The sequence below is a fragment of the Ascidia mentula genome, chromosome 5, assembly GCF_947561715.1.
Source record: "Ascidia mentula chromosome 5, kaAscMent1.1, whole genome shotgun sequence".
Lineage (NCBI taxonomy): Eukaryota > Metazoa > Chordata > Ascidiacea > Phlebobranchia > Ascidiidae > Ascidia > Ascidia mentula.
In genome coordinates this window covers 10,788,405-10,806,992 of record NC_138570.1, presented here as the reverse complement: position 1 = coordinate 10,806,992, position 18,588 = coordinate 10,788,405, and the positions used below count along the sequence as shown (strand labels likewise).

The 18,588-nt window shown below is 41.0% G+C and overlaps 1 protein-coding gene across 1 annotated transcript; it reads right to left on the bottom strand.

The window, feature by feature from the left end:
- Positions 1 to 271: 271 nt before the first annotated feature.
- On the bottom strand, positions 272 to 16,740 carry LOC145901966 (ephrin type-A receptor 4-like). Its single transcript, XM_082989792.1, has 20 exons — positions 16,549 to 16,740; positions 14,506 to 14,570; positions 12,930 to 13,087; positions 12,731 to 12,854; positions 11,631 to 11,741; positions 11,310 to 11,468; positions 10,972 to 11,092; positions 7,418 to 7,573; positions 6,685 to 6,793; positions 5,825 to 5,969; positions 5,486 to 5,576; positions 4,999 to 5,222; positions 4,612 to 4,805; positions 4,153 to 4,364; positions 2,717 to 2,967; positions 2,009 to 2,218; positions 1,783 to 1,932; positions 1,495 to 1,682; positions 1,069 to 1,335; positions 272 to 922 (listed from the first exon to the last, which is right to left on the bottom strand). The coding sequence occupies exons 1-20, from the start codon at positions 16,628 to 16,630 to the stop codon at positions 781 to 783; spliced, it is 3,159 nt and encodes a 1,052-aa protein (XP_082845918.1). The 5' UTR covers positions 16,631 to 16,740; the 3' UTR covers positions 272 to 780.
- Positions 16,741 to 18,588: the final 1,848 nt, after the last annotated feature.

Sequence of the window (18,588 nt, the reverse complement as noted above, 5' to 3'; positions counted from 1 at the left end):
GTCTACACGGTGGGCATTTCCCAGCACCAAAACTAATTTTCATAGAAATACCAATATGCGTCCTTCAAAAGCCAACAGGGGAGTACGACAATGTAAACTTTTGTGAGGTGCAGTGTACACCAAATACTGCAGGTTCTGTACAGTAATAAATTAGTTCCTACAGTGATGAACAGCTTATTACAAAATTGGATAAATTTAATAGTTTGTTAGTAAACATAGGATAGATCTTGTGTTTAGGATTTTTCTACCAACATCTGAACACACACGAAAATCAAATACTTAACAACGTTTATTGATTCGCAAGGAAACTTCGCACAGTGGAAAAAAATAAATAAAAGTAAAGATAAACGCAAAAGAGCATAAAAAGAAGCTTTGGTAAGCTAAAATGGTTGCAGCATAAATCAGAGGGCATAGGAAGTATCTGGCACAATCGAACATTTTCGGTTAGAGTACCATTGGTAGCAAGCAAATAGTAAAAGTTAACGTGCGGCACTCTACAGTTTGTGTTCAGATTTAAGACAGAAATATTTAGACACAAAAGCAGTAAGAGACCTTGTGTTTCTTCTTTGGCATGACAAAAGTAACCACATACACTAAGCTTCTGAGCATGGTACACATCGACACTCATCAAGCCAAAGCAAAAGATTCGCATAATCGTTTAATACGACACGCATAAAATTTTCACATTTTTCGATTGCTTTATGATAACAATAACTTTTCTTCTCCTGCCATTAAATTCAAAAGCGGTGGACTTGTTTGGAATATGTTTATGTCAGGTTGTTACACTGGGATACCAGTTAATGTCCCGCTATGGTATTGGGTGATGTCGTGTTTTTGATAATTGATGCTTCGCATGCCACGAATGCTGTCCATCAGTCTGTCCTGATGATCAATATCGGTGATTCCGAGTCGCTCAAGATCACTGAAAGCGACATAAATCGATGTACATATTACAATGCATTTTTAATTGCAGTTTAAAAAAACTTCAACAAATGAAACGGACTTGTACCGATCTGCAGGATGTTTGTGACTTTAATCAATAATGACAAGTTGTTAATGTAACTATACCTTATGGTGAGTTGAAGAACTTGCTCTAGCGAAGTGCATCCGTTTTGTATAAAGTTTTCCTTGTATTCTGCTTGATCAACACTCTCCAGCCAGCTGCCGAGCGAGGAGAGATCGACGTGACTGCGTGAAATCTCGGAAATCTCGCTTCCTTTTTCACGTCTGTTTTCCAGCAGCAGAGTGGAGGCTTCACTTTGTTCAGTCGATCGATGAGAACCAAATTTAACCATGCCATCATGTTCATTAATTAGGCGCCCGTTTCCATTTTGACTTCAACAAAAAAATAATATTATTATTGTGACAGGGGCATTAACATCGCTTGTCTTTTCAGAAAACAGGGGAAGGAATTGGGCAAGATTTATTTGAAATAGTTTTATTATGCAATATTAGTAAGCCACCATTAAGCAAATATAATTACATGTAACTTACTCATTCCCTGCAATAGCTTTCAGCTGTGAGGGATCTCTCAACATTCGATCAAGGGAGGCGACAATTTGTCCAAACTTCGGACGATCATTCCTGTTTTTCTTCCAGCAGTCTATCATGAGTTGATGTTGAACTTGGGGGCAATCCATGGGAGCTGGAAGTCGGTAACCAGTGCCAACTGCTTGAATAACCTACAAAAAAACAAATCTTGTTTAGTGATGTATTTTAGCAGATTTATTTTCGGAAATTCAGTCTATTACTTAGTGTGTTTGATGACAAAAAATAGCTTACATCTTGGTTGGACATTCCCCAATAAGGTCGTTCGCCGTATGACATCACTTCCCACATAACAATACCGTAACTCCACACATCGCTTGCCGACGTAAATTTGCGATAAGTAATTGCCTCTGGCGCCGTCCAGCGGATTGGTATTTTTCCACCCTGTGCAAAGATATTTTTTGAAATATTTGCGTTGTAAAATATATTTTTGAACAACTAATTGCTTGTCATAACTTACACGTGTGGTGTAAGTAGCATCAGCATCTTCCTCCAATACTCGGCTAAGACCGAAGTCTGATACTTTGCAGATAAGTTGGGCGTTGACGAGAATGTTTCGTGCAGCCAAGTCTCTATGAACATATCCCATGTCAGAAAGATACTTCATCCCCGCTGCAATGTTGCGAAGCATTCCAACAAGCTGAATGACTGTGAATTCCCCATCGTGTTTCTAAAAAAAACATATATATTTATATATAAGACTTATGTCCGAACGTTGTATACGTTGTTGTTTGATGTTAAGATGGTTTAAATCACATGCCTAAACCGAACAAAACTAAATCGCATACAGGCCTTGAGATATCATATAAGCAAACAGACTGCATAACATTAAAAACGTGCATCGAAAAATAAACACTGAATTTAACGATTATAAGCGTGGAAAGGGCGCCATAAACAAATCGACAGCCGAAGAGAGTAAACTGGCTTGCGGTATTATCTCCACATCTGCAATTCTTAAAACAGGTAGATCTTATCAGGTTGGTCCCATAAAAAGGATTGAGAAATCAGGGGATTTACGCTGACAAACAGTGAAAGGTTCGTACAGGTCTGTATTTATGCGTGACATAAGAAACTCGGCAAATATGTTGTGTTGCGATCGCTTGTAATGGAACTGAAGTGTTAACAAAACAATGGTGCAATTATTTTGAGTTTTCGTGGAGCAACTCACCCTGAGGAAGGCATCCAACGAGCCATTTTCCATGTACTCTGTGATTATCATGTGCGGCCGACTTTTGGTGACGACGCCTTCCAGACGAATGACATTGGGATGATCGAACTGACCCATAATTGAAGCTTCGCCGAGGAAGTCCAGCTTCTGTTGTGTGCTGTAGCCAGACTTGAGTGTCTTGATCGCTACTTGCTGTTCTCCCTTCCCGTACGGCAATCCCGTCCGCCCGCGGCAAACTTCGCCAAACTCACCTGCGAAATCAAGCAATTTAATTTAATGCCATGTTTCACATGACGAGGAGATATTTCATCGGATTCTTTGAGCCAACATCAATCGGGAAGCAAGCACCAGTGAAAGCGCAGTCAGCCAACATGAAAGGAAGTACAGTTCAATGCACTCTTGAGATTAAAAGCAATCTTGCAAACATAACTCACATACATCAATCACATTTTGTTATTGACACATTAGGATTGGATACATCAGCCATGTTTGCGTTGTGTGCATTTTATCATACTAACGAAGCAGTTAAAAAATGTTTGGTTTGAAAAACGTAACTTCACCGCAAACAAGCTGCGTTTGAGTCAATTTGCTTATCTGATGGCGAAGGGTCGTGATGCACCTGCACATTGGTTATTTGCTTGTTATAACAAGCAGTCCCACATACCAGAAAACGCGCCCGAACAATTTTCTGCTGACCCAGGATTTCGTGGTTTGAACCCATCGAATTTATTCGAATAACAAACAAAACGCTTTGGACAACATCCTTATCTATATTATGATCACCACATAATTTAATGTTTTTTTTATTAGACAGGAAGGGGGTGGGACTAAAAGCACAAACGCTTTATTCGACTTCTGTATCTGATGCCAAGCGCTTGGAGACGGCACCTGAACAATGCGCGCTGTGAAAGCAATCAATAGGATTTAACGTAGCGTTGACAATACGACACAGATTATAGATTCTCTTCACGCATCGTTCACAAATCTCTAGTTTTCGATTTTTAGCCACGCTTGAATATTGGGCGCCTGAATGTGGGTGACAATAAGATTCCTTTTACTTTCTAATCATACATCCATTCGTTTTGTAAAATATTACCAAAAGCAAACCGGATAAGCACGAAATTCATTGACAAACTAGGTTTGTGAAAGTGTCGCAAAAGTATCAGATGGTAGCGATGTAATAAGGTTGATTGGAAGTAATATATTTCGATGAAGTATTTTGTGTTGCAAATCACGCTACAAGTAAATCTACCTGACACGTTTTTTACGCGAAAGCAGTTCCATCAGTTTTCTGTTGGCGTTTTTCACTCAGAATGAATAAACGGCAAATCACTCAATCCATGCGAGGTTAAATTGTTTCATCTAACGAGTGATTGATGACAGACAGTTGCAAGCTCAATAAACAAAGGTTATGTGTTGTGTTACGCAGTGCTTACCTCCACCAATCACCTCTTCAATCGATATGTAACTTGCATCGATTTCTTTGGTGAAATCAAGCACTGCTCGGTTCGGATCTTCGTATGTGGTCGGATCAATGTATGTTTTATGTATGGAGGGTGGGTAGACACTGTTACACCTCAGAGCACTTGTTGGCAACATCGCAAACTTCTCAAAGTCCATCTTCGACGAGCGGAACTTGTGGTTGCGCCTGAGCAAGAAAAGAACCTCACAACACCTGGTTTGTTTCTTTTGAACACCAGGACACGAAATTATTTCCTCATAGTTTTTCTACTCGTAGCGTAGTTTCGATACAAAAAAATTTTAACATAACATGATACGAGTTTCCAAATTCGTTGCTTTTTTGCAAAATTTTGTTCCTACTGAATTGATCTAATTTTGTGTGTCGGACCATATAAAAAACTGACAATTGATTTAATCTCAATGTTCCGACTTACTTTTTGCAGAAGAAGACGACAGCAATGACAATGAGTACAAGGACGGATCCAGCAATAATTGCTACAATAAGATGCAATGTGTTGGGATCAGTTTTGTTTTTGTTCGCATGGTTGGTTGTAGTCTCATATGTTCCAGTCAGTGTCTTAACCGGGTCGCTGAATGGCCCGAAACCAGCCGAAGTGCTTGCACGGACCTGAGTTTAAACACAAACGCATTTATCCATGGCTCTGCTAAATGTTTGTGAATTGCGGAAAATAAGTGTAAAGTTTAAGGTCTGTGGTTTATCAAGCCACCAGCGTTTGCAGCGCGGTTAACAGGATAAATTATTGGGTAACAGGATAAATAAAAACAAACATGTACAAGCAGTCAAGGACGTTGCTCTGTACCTTAACGATGTATTCCGTTCCTTCGGACAATCCAGTGACTTTCATGGACTCTTTGCTCGTATTGCTCACCACTATTTCGTCCTCTTGGCCGTTGTTGCCTTTTGCAACAACCGTCACTTCGTATCGAACTGCTGGTCCATTTTCAGTGACTGGATTTGACCAAGTAACCAAAAAGGATCCGGCCATGACATCAGAAATATCCACATTCACAACAGGGGAGGGAGCTGCAAAAATTGACTGTGACAATGTGGACGCTACTTGAGAGGTAAAAAACCACAACGTTTCCACGGTTGGATTTCGTAAAATGTAAACAGATGAGGCAATCGCAGCGGTCCGTAAAGAAGCCTTCTCTTAAACGCAACGCAAGGCTGAAGAGCTCACAGTATTCTCGCAAGATATTTTAAGGCTTGTCTTTTCGACGCGGAAGTAATAATTCATGGGGGAGACATTACACCGTTTTGCAGCCTACATCGCCAACTTCATTTACCTTCTTGACTGGTTTCCACAGTCACGGTAGCGAAATTTTTCTCATTGAGATCGTGTGCGGCCACCTCGCTTACTCCGTTGCGCGCAAACACCTGCGAAAAAAGTTTATAAATGTTTTCATTCAAGTTGACATTGCAATAGTGTCTTGACAAAAATATTTCTGTCACTTTAAACTGTATTGCAATTGAGTAATTAAGTGCTCGAAAAAATACGTTTTAAGTGCGCTTTTGAGATTCCTTATAGTGCAACGTCACAGCCAATATGCATCCACAGACAGCAGAAAGTACGATATTGATCGCCAGTCTGGATACACTAAGCTTCATTAATATTACAATCCCACCTTGAATTTATAATAAGCGAAGGCGCTGAGATCTTGCACGTCGACTGAAGTTCGTGTGAGGCCATTTTGTGCCGGTTTGAAGTCGATTCCAGTATCACAAGGTACACAATCTTGGAAGTGATTTTGACATCGCGAGCACTCGATCCTATTTGACAATAAACACATGTTAAAAAACCTGCATGGGTAAAACATCCCGTTCCGTGCTAAAAAGGATAACAAGTGGGAGAAATGATAATAATCTGATGCTGTGGTGTTTGTGTGCTCTGGTGCATGACTAATACGGGTATTGTAATCCGCAGTGCAAACCTGCAAGATTACCCAAGTAAATCCCCTTTCAGATGGCAGTGCTGTCAATGCTGAATTTAAATGGAACACCCTTGAGGGTAAGGGATGTCTTCATTAGCATTGGATGCAGCTTTATTTTCTTTTGCAAATTGGACAGCGCGGGTGACAAGCCAACTCTCGTGGTAGCACGAGTTTCGCCCGATGTGATTAAATTACGCGCCATTAGCCCAGGATGCTTCAACGTCCGGTTCAAATTTACAGGAAACTGCGACTGAGGGGATGTTTAAACCCAAAAGTTGGTCCGTGCGTCTGAGGAAGACATTCCGCGGTTTCGGTCACAAGCAAACACCGACATTAAGCAGCAGTTGAAGTTGAATTTAAAAAGAAGCTTTTTGACGTCGATGGGCCCCGCCTTTACCCGCGAGCAAGCAATTAACTCCTGATCAACGTAATGGATTTACAGACTATTCCGTTTTCCCACACACTTTGAGGATGTGGTAATTGAAAGTAGTTAATTTGTAGCAGTGCTCGTGCTCTGTCTTTCATGGTTGATTTCTAATTGGTTTGGTAGTTACCTGTAAGAAATATCGTCGCGTCCACCGTCGTGTAGCGGTCGATCCCAGGCCAGTTTAACATCTGTTTGGTTGACATAACCCCTGAGGTTTTCCGGTTTGCTGGGCGTTTCTGCAAAATTTTACATCCGTAAATAAACAGACCCAACAACATACAACTTTGGACCTCTTGGAAAGGAAAATTGAAGGATTTTCGCGAATCAGTTATTAACAATGTGAAACGAATATTAAATTCTCGCCTGTCATCTCCATCAAAATTCGATAAATAAATCCTATTTTGAAGTGGATCTATTTGAAACGATTGCGCGGTGGCCGACCCAGTCGCGCGATATTGCTTTTAAAAATTAATGGTTTTTCAAACGCTTCCGTTACGGTGCCGCTTCGCCAAGAACCTGACAAGGAACTCTAAAAGGAAGGCTACAAATGCTTGAGCGCTCGGGTGCTGGTGAATGCCAGAGTTTTTCCTGTGCGAAATGACACAAACATTCTAACAATGGCGTTCATTGTCGTCAAACCATTCAGCGGTTAATCTACGACGTTCGTTGGTTAATTTGGGTGCTTGTTGCGAAGATGGGCGAAATCACCGATGTATTTAGTTCAAGTTAGTCTATTAACACGCCGTAATTGCATTAACCTTTCTATGATCGGAAATCAAGACTAGATTCCACGGCTCGATAACATTATAACACCCAGGTGTTACATAAACTTGCCAGTGAAGTGCGAAAATATTTCTTACTTGTGCAGGCGACGGTTGGTGAGTCGCTTGGTGCCCTGTAGTAACCGTACATACATTCACACGAAGTAGCAGCATAATCTCTTGAGTGACTGTAAGGTGGGCAACGCTGACAAGGTGTGTTTCCATCTTCCGACTTGTATTGACCACGACCACAAGCTGAAAGATAGTTTACAAACAAATGTGAAATATAATGTGAAAACGTATTGAAGTAAAAAAATTGCTACAAAGCATTTTCATGCTGTTTTTCTCCCCAAGAATCCTCACGCACAAGAATGCAAAAACGGATATTCTATTTCTGTCACCGGGCCCTTACTTTTCAAGTGCTTCGTATTGTATTGAATTAAGTTTTAACTGCAACTCGGAAACGCGCGGCACCATGTTGTGGATCAGGTTTCGTGAGGTGAGGTTGGCATTCACATCAAATGCAACTGTCTGGGGCAGTTGTTGAGAAACGCAACAGTTCTCACTTAAAACTTCACCAGGCCTTATATCCCTCATTGTGAGGACAAAAGACCAAACAGGTGACGAAAGGGTTCGGTTGACAGAACAATGTAAAACGAATCTTCGTCCAGCTTCTCACAAAAGTTGGACGTGTTTATGAAGTTCATGTGTTTGGGAATCATTGTGTTACCTCGGGTGACGACGGTCAACAACTGTCCTATGTAAACTTTTAAGTTTTGTTACCCAACATAGCGTGAGCAGGAATGGACGACACCTTTGTTACTCGGTCAAGCGAATCAATACAGACTGTAATTTCTATTAGCTTGTCAATTGGCACGTTGTCGCAACAGATTCACGCGTGCGGATATAAAAAGGGCAGCCATTGTCCGGTGCGGGCTTTGAATTCCGTCGGTTCAAAAGCACCGAAGTTGTCACACTCGTTCGCCAACTACCTATACGTTTTCCGCGGTTATCATAGCTATGTATAATGCAGCACGCAAGTCAGCAATCAACAACCAGAGACTGAAGGACTAACATGTACAAGAGTTTGCTATTTAAACAACTACTCGCAATATTTGAAGTCAATGACATCGTCATCCTACTTCCCACAAAATTTTACATACCAAACTACCACCGCTTACAAGACTTGATTTTAGGCTACTGTTTACACTCAACAAGCGGCTTCCTATTCCATTCCGCAATGGGTTAAGGTGTCAGGTTCAGTGATGCGTACGACCGGTTTCCAAATCTCCTGGTATGCCTGGGGTGCGTGGCTTGTGAAATGCGGCGGTTTGTTTTACAAAAGGGAGGAATTGCGAATGTAATTACAACAGCCCATGCTTGCGTCACTTGTTGTAAACCGCCTCCAAGGTGTCTGGCGCAGTGTTGACATTAACTGGTCTTAAAAAAGCTTAAAGTCAAGCAATGGCAAAAAGTGTAAACGGCTCTGGGTATTAAAGCGAAATAATCCAAAGGCGTGCACTTAACCAACATAGGTGCAACATTGCACTGGCCAATTAAGCGCAGAGGAGAATGTGATGCTGTTTGTGCTTAGTGCTCACCTTCCAGTAGGTTTCGTTGAGTTTTGCGAAGATATAATCATCAAATTAGATACGGTCCAAAAGCGCCATGCACCGCGCCAGTACAAAACACAGGAATACATGATTGAGTTTTTGTAAGTTGTGCACAATACGCATCACTGCGGTTAAAAACGAAAACCTTGTCTTGCTCCGCCCCTGGCTTAGGGTTTCACCAAACGGACGGGCCTTAATCTCCGCGGAGATAATTCATTCACGAGACCCATTCACCGTTTTTTTAGTGCGAAAGGGGAAGGCATTGTGGATCGTGCGCTTGTTGGTATTGACGAAAAATATGCGTACTGTCTGGCCCTGACTCTAAAGACTAAACTGTCTTCCAAATCGGCAACTAAACGCTTTCATTGATTTATTCGTCATTGTGGAAAGAATGCCTCTCCAATCCCAACCGTTTGTTCGCCGTGAACAGACAGAGGTTGGGAAATGGGCGGAGCAAGCGTGGAAAGCAAAAGGGCTTGCCACTATTTTGAATGCTCTCCCACGCGACTTATGTTATCAGCATCAACAACCGTAACTGTCCATTTATTGACAAATAAACACGAAGTTTTACGTCAAACAATTTTATAGACAGTTGCCCTTACCATAAGAATAAAAAAATCAGCTTTTATTCATATCTCTTTTAAAATTTAGTTTCTTCTTAAATTAGACCACAAGGCAAGGAAATTTGAGTATTATTGTGCTTTGCAAACAAATTGAACAAAACAATACCACACCTTCATCCCCCAATCCCGTCGCACCTTAACATTCCCTAACAAAAACCAAAAGTAATATTCCACTTTTAATTACGACACGTACGATTTTTTCGCGTCTAACCGACGCCGGTTGTCTCAATTTTGTTTGTATAAACTAGTCTGGCACCGACCAGGTCATAACAAGGTGACGGCAATAAAAAGCGCGTCGTCGAAGTTCCGGTTGAGTTGCACGCAATCCGAGGGCTAGTCGTGCCCTCACGGGTTGGGACTGAACCAAAGACTTTGCTCGCGCTTGAGAGCAACACTGCTATGCGACGAATGCCCGGCCTGGACGAAGGTAATAAAACTCCAAGTGCGTTCACGCGCATTAAACTGTTGGACGAAACTGCGGAGCTTCAGAAAATAACAAGTTCTCTACTGCTAGGTTACATTGCAACAAGTCGTCCCAAAACATTTTGTTGCGGAACTATTTGATCTGCTTTGATGACAAAACATAGTTCGACTGATTTCAGTTTGTCACAAATTCACTGCGTGCGTGGCAATAACGCAGAATATATTTCAAGAATGTTTGCTGGTTTCCAAAATGTAACAGCGACAAAAAACTGGAATAAAGACAAGTCTAAAAAAACAAAAATTGATTTGTTTCGTCATTGACAAAACGTGACATTGACTAACATTCTCTAACTAAAAGACGACCGCATGTGTCTGCAGTGCACAAAATAAGTACATCGGAAATCGATACGTTTCATTTACTACCGATTTTCAATGCGATGTTTCAACGTGACACACAAGATGAGCCATAGTGTCTAGCTCAACTTTACGTGACGAACAAAGAGTGACGTTTCGGGGAGCTTAGATGAGCTATCCAAATTTTCTCGTCCAGGGTATTTGAACTAGTAGTACGTCAGGGGTGGATTTACGATGAAGACCGAGAAAGCCGCGCCTGTGAAGATATTCCGCCACAATGCCCACGCCAAGCCACTAACCCGAACTGATGTGAACCAGCAACACCAAACAAGGGGTTGGGGAGTTCAGCAGGGCGGCTTTTAGTAAAAACGCCGCACAAAAATCTATGGTATTTTTGCAGGCGATGGCTCCTGCGAAAATTCAGCAGTTGCTGGTCGGCAGAGTAATGCATCAAATCAGCGAACGAAGGAGCTTGTCCGCCACAAAACTATTTGTCTTAATGCGCTCTGACCATCGTAACGAGCTGTCGGGATTGATCAAAACGCGGACTCCACGCATAAAGCGTTTAATCACACTTAAAACGGATCTGGCAGCATTGATGGATTTCGTAGGAAAATTTAGAGATTGATGTTGTTATTACCTTGGCACATAGTCAAAGCCTCATCGGGATCGTAACCAGCAGTGCAGACGCAAGAACCCTTTGGAACTGTCCATTCACCTTTTGCGTTGCAGTACAAACTTGGTTCCAGTTGTCCAATAACCTACAATTAAATAATATCATTGAGCGTTAATAAATTAGCAACATATGGAGGCCATTTATGCAGTTTTTGCAAGGAATGCTGTCACTTGGTTTTATCAGCATTTGGTTCATTTTCGTTTATGCTTCAATGAATTTTCTCATTTAAGTAGGGTCTGCCTATAATTGTGAGGTCATTGTCAACTACGACGCGCAGTACAAAAGAAATCGGTTTTGTTTACCGTCACGGCGTTGCTGACACAAGATCCACCCACTTCCACGAGGGATGTCATTTCGGGACCTGCGATGGTTCGTCCGAAATTCGCAAGAATCTGAGTTGACGGCGAACAATATTTGTAGTACACTCGAACATGCATGAGCGCCATACAAGCTCCAGTGTCCTGCAATAAATCATCGATTGGTTTACTCACAACTCGTGACGATCAGCATGTGTTTGTTTACATAAACTGCTGAAACCAATTGGAAAGACAGTAAAAAAATACAGTAAAAGGCCAATAAAGTTGTTTTACTGGACTTGATAACAAACAACGGATGTCATATACCTGTAAGGCCAAGTAAATGCCGTTTTTGGTTAGAGGTCCAATTTCTCGGGTCTCAAAGTTTGTTTCCTCCGATCCTGGACGGAATCGTTTGTCTGCGGCGATTGTGTCAACCTGCGCGAAACCACAAGAGGAAATTAGATTTTGGTACCAGTTACACGCAAGCTTTAAAACACACCTTTGTAAGACAATTATCGTCAATTGAGTGAGAGTAACACCTAACTCAAGACAAATTGCCCTAGGTTATCATGCTACACTGGTTGGGGTGTGATAATTAATTGTTCAATACATTTAGCCAAAATTTGCATACAGACAAAAACCGAACATGCAGAGGTGGTTTAAATGTGAAGTCAGTGAGAAAACATGAAATCAATTAAGAGGAACAGCAACCTCGCCACTTCGGCTGTTTGTCCTGAGCAACACAGCAATAAATCTATCAAGGTGTCCTTCGAATATTTTCACCAAACGCAGGGCTGAGCTCAACAAAATCTCCCCTTACGTTGCAGGTTCATTTAAAACAGATGAGCAAACAGGCAGACTTGTTTTCACGATTGGAGAGACGAATGCTAAATAGCGTGTAATTCCCATACCGTGAGAACCTGACGCAAACAAGACAGCCAGCCTGCTTGCGGCACACCCAACGATCACTTCATACGAGTTGCGATCAGTTAATACCACATTCCTGTTAACCCAGGGGAGCAATAAACAAACAAACATTGCTTGGGAAAATTTTGTTCAAAACTTTGTTCCTATAACCCCCAAAGGCTTTACAGCTTGTATTATATTGGGTTTTTGTTCATTTGGAGAACAGCACAGGTGTATCGCGTGGGAAGAAGACGAAAATACCACAAGCGTTAGTTAAATGGTTTTGTTCCTGGAACTTAGATATTAGTCACTTTACATCTTGTCATCCGTGAAAAGCAAGTTGGGTCGTTTCGAATTAAAGCCCCTGAGCTGGCAGGATGAAAGTAAAAAGCTACCGAGGATTTATAAACACGCCTCCAAATGTCAGCCCCGGTCCTACCCTTCGTCTGTGTTTAGCAAGCTATAACATTTCGGTGTTCTTCCCGAGATATCACCACAACCATTTCCCTTCGACCTACCTTGATGTAAGCTCCTTCCCTCCACGGCGGAAACGTGGTGGTCGCCTCGTCGCGATCGGTTTCATAATAGAGTAAATGGAACGTTTCCTTGCACGTAGCAACATTCGGAACGTCCTCACATGATCTAAGAGAGGATGATGATTTAAAATTTGGCCGCCAACATGATGCAGTTAAATATATTATCCCCACTAAGTGTTACCTGATAGTAAATTCGAATTCGACGAAAATTCGTTGAGCTCCGTCCACTTGTATAAAAGGCGTTCGAACCCAATTGTTCTGATTCGATCTAGTTATACCACAGACCATCAACATACGTCGGTCGCTCTTATCCGGATGGGGACTGCTCACCTCTTGCCACTAAAACAGACAGGAGTATAGCTTTATTACAACTGGGAACCAAAACGTGACTGAGAGTTATGTAGATATGAAGTGCGAAGGTACCTATGTAAAGACGGTAGCAGCCAAATCATGAAGAAAGTGTAAAAAGTTTGACATAACTGCAAATTGTATTTTAGGATTTATTCAATAAGAAAGTTGTTGTAAAATCCCACACGGCGCTATCTTTTGCTATCTTTAAACGTCTTCAATTTTCCTTGTCTGTTTGTACAAACCCCACTCCAGTGACCAAACGCGCGGGGTCTTGTCACAACAAAGCTACAACAGCAAGCGTCTTGTGAAAACCCCGCTGCGACGCTTTGTCACTGCTCGTATGACACGTTACTTTTCTTAGAAAGTATGCGATGTCTGTCGGTTTGCATAGCACTGTATTAATATTGTTGGTGGAAGAGATTTCGAAAACAAGTGCAATATCCAAACCTAACACCAGATTATATCTCGAGGGTAATTATTCAATCACTTCCTTGCCAAAAAGCATTGTAATTGCCGTTTCCCTTACATACGAGGCGGAAGTCAAAGCTGTTACTACGGCCAACGTGGGGATGGTCGGCACGTACGAGCTGTGTGCTCTTTGATCGACCTTACATCACGAGACGCCCGCCGTCGTTCGGCCGTCGACTGACCCCCCATTAGAAGACGTTGTGATATGCCGCCGGCGAGAGACGCATTCTGATTTGAAAGGGACATAAGAGGAGGACGTTAATGCGAACGAGTCCAACCCCTGCCCTGTTTACGTGTTTCTGCTGCCGTTACTGATCGCTCGAAATTACACGCAATTACTTAAAAGGAAACACGGCTATTATTGGCACTTCAATAGACCGAAGACGTCACCGGGCCCATGTTATTTTTGAAGTTCAGTGCACAAAGAAAAAGAAACAAAAAAACTGTGACAACAAAACTTGTTAAACTAATTTGGTGGCATTTGCTTTGTGAGCTTGAAGTGAAATAAAGTAATTCTAGGCTTTGCTAATTTCTCACGGGGAGTCAGGTCGTTGTATCGAAGGAAAGGAAAATGACTAGTTTGCCTCCACTCAAAGGCCGCCTTGGTGTTAACAATTGTGAGAAAGGAGCGATGTTATGTAAATTGCAGGCAGCGTTCACACCACTAGTCTAGCAGGTGTTGGCGCTCTACGCATGGGAAAAGATCAATCACATGCTTTTGAACGAGTTGATTTGACTTTAAATGAAAAATCATGATTCCCTCTTTTGAGAAAAGAAATTCACTAACTGTACAAAACTTAATGTACTTGGTCACGCGCCGACTGCAAATCGTGTACACTGGCGGCAAATTAAGGTATTAGCTAGCATTTACACGACTAAATCCGATTACACGCACATGAAGTGATAGATTTTGCATTCATAATTGATCGCAAACTTACCTGAGAACCCTGTGGCATCGTCCAACCCACGTCAGATGTCGCTGTTCTTGTGTCCATCAGTATTGCTGTCAAACGAAAAACACTTTACGTTAATTTAATTCAAACTATACACAGTAGTTTATGTTTTCGACTATATCGCGAGACAATGTGTTTACATATCGACCAATACACATTATTAACATGAATTCTGACCATACCCAAGGACACGAGCACATGAATTCGGAATCCCTAATACCAACATTGCGCCACCCACGAAGAAATGTGCAAACAATCAGAGATCAACCATCCCAGCTTTACTTAACAAAAGAGGTCACGTGAGGCGTTACACATGAATGGGCAAGCACGCCAGGTCAACGATTGAAGTAAGACTGCGCAAATATCCACATCGGGACCAAGCAAGAGACGACGGAAAAGGGTTCGCTGTCGCTTTCTTTAAAACCATTCGTATTTCGACAAAGACTAAGCTAAATATTAACAGACGCTCCCGGTGTGAAGAACCTATTTTCGCTTCCCTGTCAACATCACTTGCTGAACACAGCATCACACACACACAAAGATAATATGTGAAGTAATAAATGGCGGTTGGTTCATGCCCGAGTTATTTGGGGATTAACATAGATTTTGCGTAGTGCGTGGAGTGATGTGTCACGCACAGACGAGTCAACGTACTTCGGTGCTGGTGTGTCAAGGGCCCTTAAACTTTTGGGAACTCAATTTAGTTCCACCCATTGCTTACCAACAAGTACTTCTTATGAGTTGAGGATCGGGAGATTTCACCACGATCAGACATGTTTGTGTTTAAATGTGAGCGGCGAAGCGCCAAAATCAGCCACGTACTTCCTGTGTGATCGAAGTAACCTTGATTTTTTGTTTATTTGCAATTTGAAAAACAAGTCGCATTTTCACTGTCCCTGTAACATTTTCACTGTTGTTATTTACGGGCCAGTGTGATCGATTCTCAAATAATAATAATAGTATGAACTATTGATCGCGAAAAACGATGGACATTGCAAATGAATATTTCATGATCTAACATCATTCGAATTTCTTTGTCCGGTTGCCAGTTGCTGACCCCGTGGCTCGGCAACCAGAAAAGTGGCGCAGAGGAAATTTAAATGTAATTTAGTGAGTAGCGAGAACACGTTCTATGTATAGCCAGAGGCAAATCACTTGCTGCACTTACACTGCCAATCCTAATTGTTTTACGAGACAGCGGTGCCCTGTTTGAGGAAGTTGCATACATCCTGTTTCAAACTGTAATTTAGTTCTTACACCATTACATTTGTGAAATACATTTATTATGTCTTCACGTTTGTTAGACAGAGTGTGTGTGTGGGTGTATGTGCCACCTCGCCTTTAATGCGCCATTTCAACGCTTTTGTTCGTCTTGAGTGAAAACGCCGTATTCTCGCGGGAGATGTCGGACTGTATGTTTGCTCGTCGTCTACTTTTGAATGACTGTTTGCTCAGGCGTCGTTGGTGCCAGTAGCGCAGCAGCTAAAATGTGCGCATTACGTTATAAACCTGCAGATAAGTCCGTGTGAAACTAACGTCCTCCCCAACTAAATTACACACTTGGAACACGAGGATTGCGTGTTCGCATATTACGTGGCTCAAACTGTCCGCAATCGAATACCCGAAAACACATGTTTGCGATGACTGATATCACTCGAATATACGAAAGCACTTGTCGGACAAGTGGAGACTTCGGACGTTTGATTAAACCCGCAGAAATCGATCAGAAGGCGCTGGTGTCATAACATGGCTTCATATGTTCGCAATATCGATACAAGGTTTCACATGCTGAGAACATTCTTACATCAAGAGCATGATTTGACAGTTTATTGGAAAACACATTTAATGGCTACTTCCAATTTAAACGGGTGAACAAAAACAAAAATTTGATGTTTCTTTCTTAGTTTGACTTTCGCACAAATTATAATTAGTTTTGAAACACGCATACGCGTATCAACAAAGAAACGTTAAAATTTACTTACAAAATTGAAATAAAAAATGGATTTATTTTAAAGTAACTGAACTTACCCTCGTTGGCTTGACCAATACGAAATTCAATCGCCAAAAAATACAGAAACAAGATCCAATAACATCCACAATATTTTTCCATTTTTTTGCTCAAGAGAGTTTCTTCAGTGGAAAACCAAACTACAAAATCTTATCAAACTAATCTTTTGTGACTAACGCCTTTGCTACCATTCCTATCGGCTTGTACTCGTTGTGGTCACAGATAGGTCTGACGAGTTCTTTCACTTCGACGGCGTAACTCCATTGCTTCACTCTTTTTTCTTATTTTTGGTTACAGCTTACGTGTGCCACCTGGTGATAGCAGCTTCGGACCTTTTCAAATTTATCGTTCAGTTATCTGCTAGGTAAGTTCAAACTGGTAGAATTCTGTCAAAATATATTTTGTTTTGACAGAGTAGTCAAGCGACAAAATATATATTGACGCTTGACTACTCTGTCAAAAACAACATACCATTGATTTTTTTGATAGTTTTGTTGATTTTAAATTCACATTTTCATCCTATGTGTTACCCAATCCTAGATTAGGCAATTCTTATTTTTATTATTGGTAGTTTCTATCATAGTTTTCGCTACAAAAGTTTGTTAGATTTTTTGTTTTGTTGCATTAGTTAATCTTGCTATCAGCAGATGATGATTCTTACGCTTAATCAGAGGCTGGGTCGTGACAAACTTCCTCGAACGCCGCAAAAAAAAACTGCTTCACGTACTAACATACTTAATATAACCTATTCAATTGAGTGTTGATACTTAAAATCGTTTTCATAGTTTCCTCGATTGTTCAAACGCCGTTTAAGTCAAAATTCGTCGAGAGCCATGGAAGAAAAATGAATGATTTCGTATAAATGATGTTACGTGTTTCATCTGCATATACATCAAACGAAAAAAATTAGGTGTTCCATCATTATGAAATATAGTTTATGCAGTCACCTAAAATGTTCAACAACTTCAAAAACTGCTTTTCGCAAAATTATACACCGCTGTTTTCAGTTTTCAATTCGTAAACATTAAAACGGCATATGGTCACCCACATTTCGTAAAAACGAAAAAAGACGTAAAAATCAGTTTACCATACTTATCTTACAAACCAACGCTTTACGACATTCGACAACCGCGTGACCTTCCGAAAAGTAATCCGCATGGTAGCAGGTTTTTCTCCCTAAGCATCAAAGTCAAGCTGGTGAAAGCATGGGAAAATTTATCACAAAGATATGGCGAATTTTAATGCACAGCATTGGCATAGAGAAGTCCTGTTAATGCCTTTTGCAGAAATAATAAAGAGAAACTTTCTCTGCTCGTCGGTAAAACTTACTTTTATTAGAAATGAAACTCCAGGGCGTTGATTGATTTCTTGTGTTTTACGTTTGAGACAATTATTTCAATGAAATTTATTAACTGAGACAACTAAAACTAAAGTGATTTTCTTATAAATTTATACTCCGACTGTTTTTTGAACTTGCTAATATTCTACTCTATCAACTATTGTAAGCCAGTTTTAAAATGTATAAGTCAAATGATTAAATATTGAATGAAAACAAAAAACTGATCCGTCAACTGCGATACAACTTTGGAGAACATAACGCTTGAATTATTAAACAAGCAAGGCGGAACAAAGAAAAAAGGACGGCAACAGCGTTGAGAGGATACCCAGCACCAAGTCGGCAGCTACAGAAATGTGGGAAAACAAATGTTACGTAAGGCAAATTTGCAAACTCAGCAAAATGCAGACTTTCAAAATCGTTTAAAGTTCGTTCTGTTTTGCGACAGCGTGTTAACATCAAACTAATGCAATCTTTCAGCGATATTTTGCACTATGTACAAATGCTCTCAATCAGGAAAAGTATTTGTCAACACAGCTCGAGCCTACAATAACGTTTGTTGTATTGCACAAGAGGTAGGTTGAAAATATATCTCAAGATAGTGTTATGCATTGTTCTTGTGATATGACTGTTTACAATTCTCAAATAGTTTCGTGGGGGCAATTCACGGTGGATGGGTCTGACGTCACAATGCTGCAGGTAAAGATTGGCTGAAAATGCATTG

Excerpts from the sequence above, each read along its gene's own strand:
- LOC145901966 (XM_082989792.1), bottom strand. The coding sequence starts at position 16,630 with ATGGAAAAATATTGTGGATGTTATTGGATCTTGTTTCTGTATTTTTTG. Across the intron at positions 12,855-12,929 it reads GAATTCGAATTTACTATCAG|ATCATGTGAGGACGTTCCGA; the intron begins GTAACACTTAGT and ends ATCCTCTCTTAG. Across the intron at positions 11,469-11,630 it reads GCATTTACTTGGCCTTACAG|GACACTGGAGCTTGTATGGC; the intron begins GTATATGACATC and ends GATTTATTGCAG.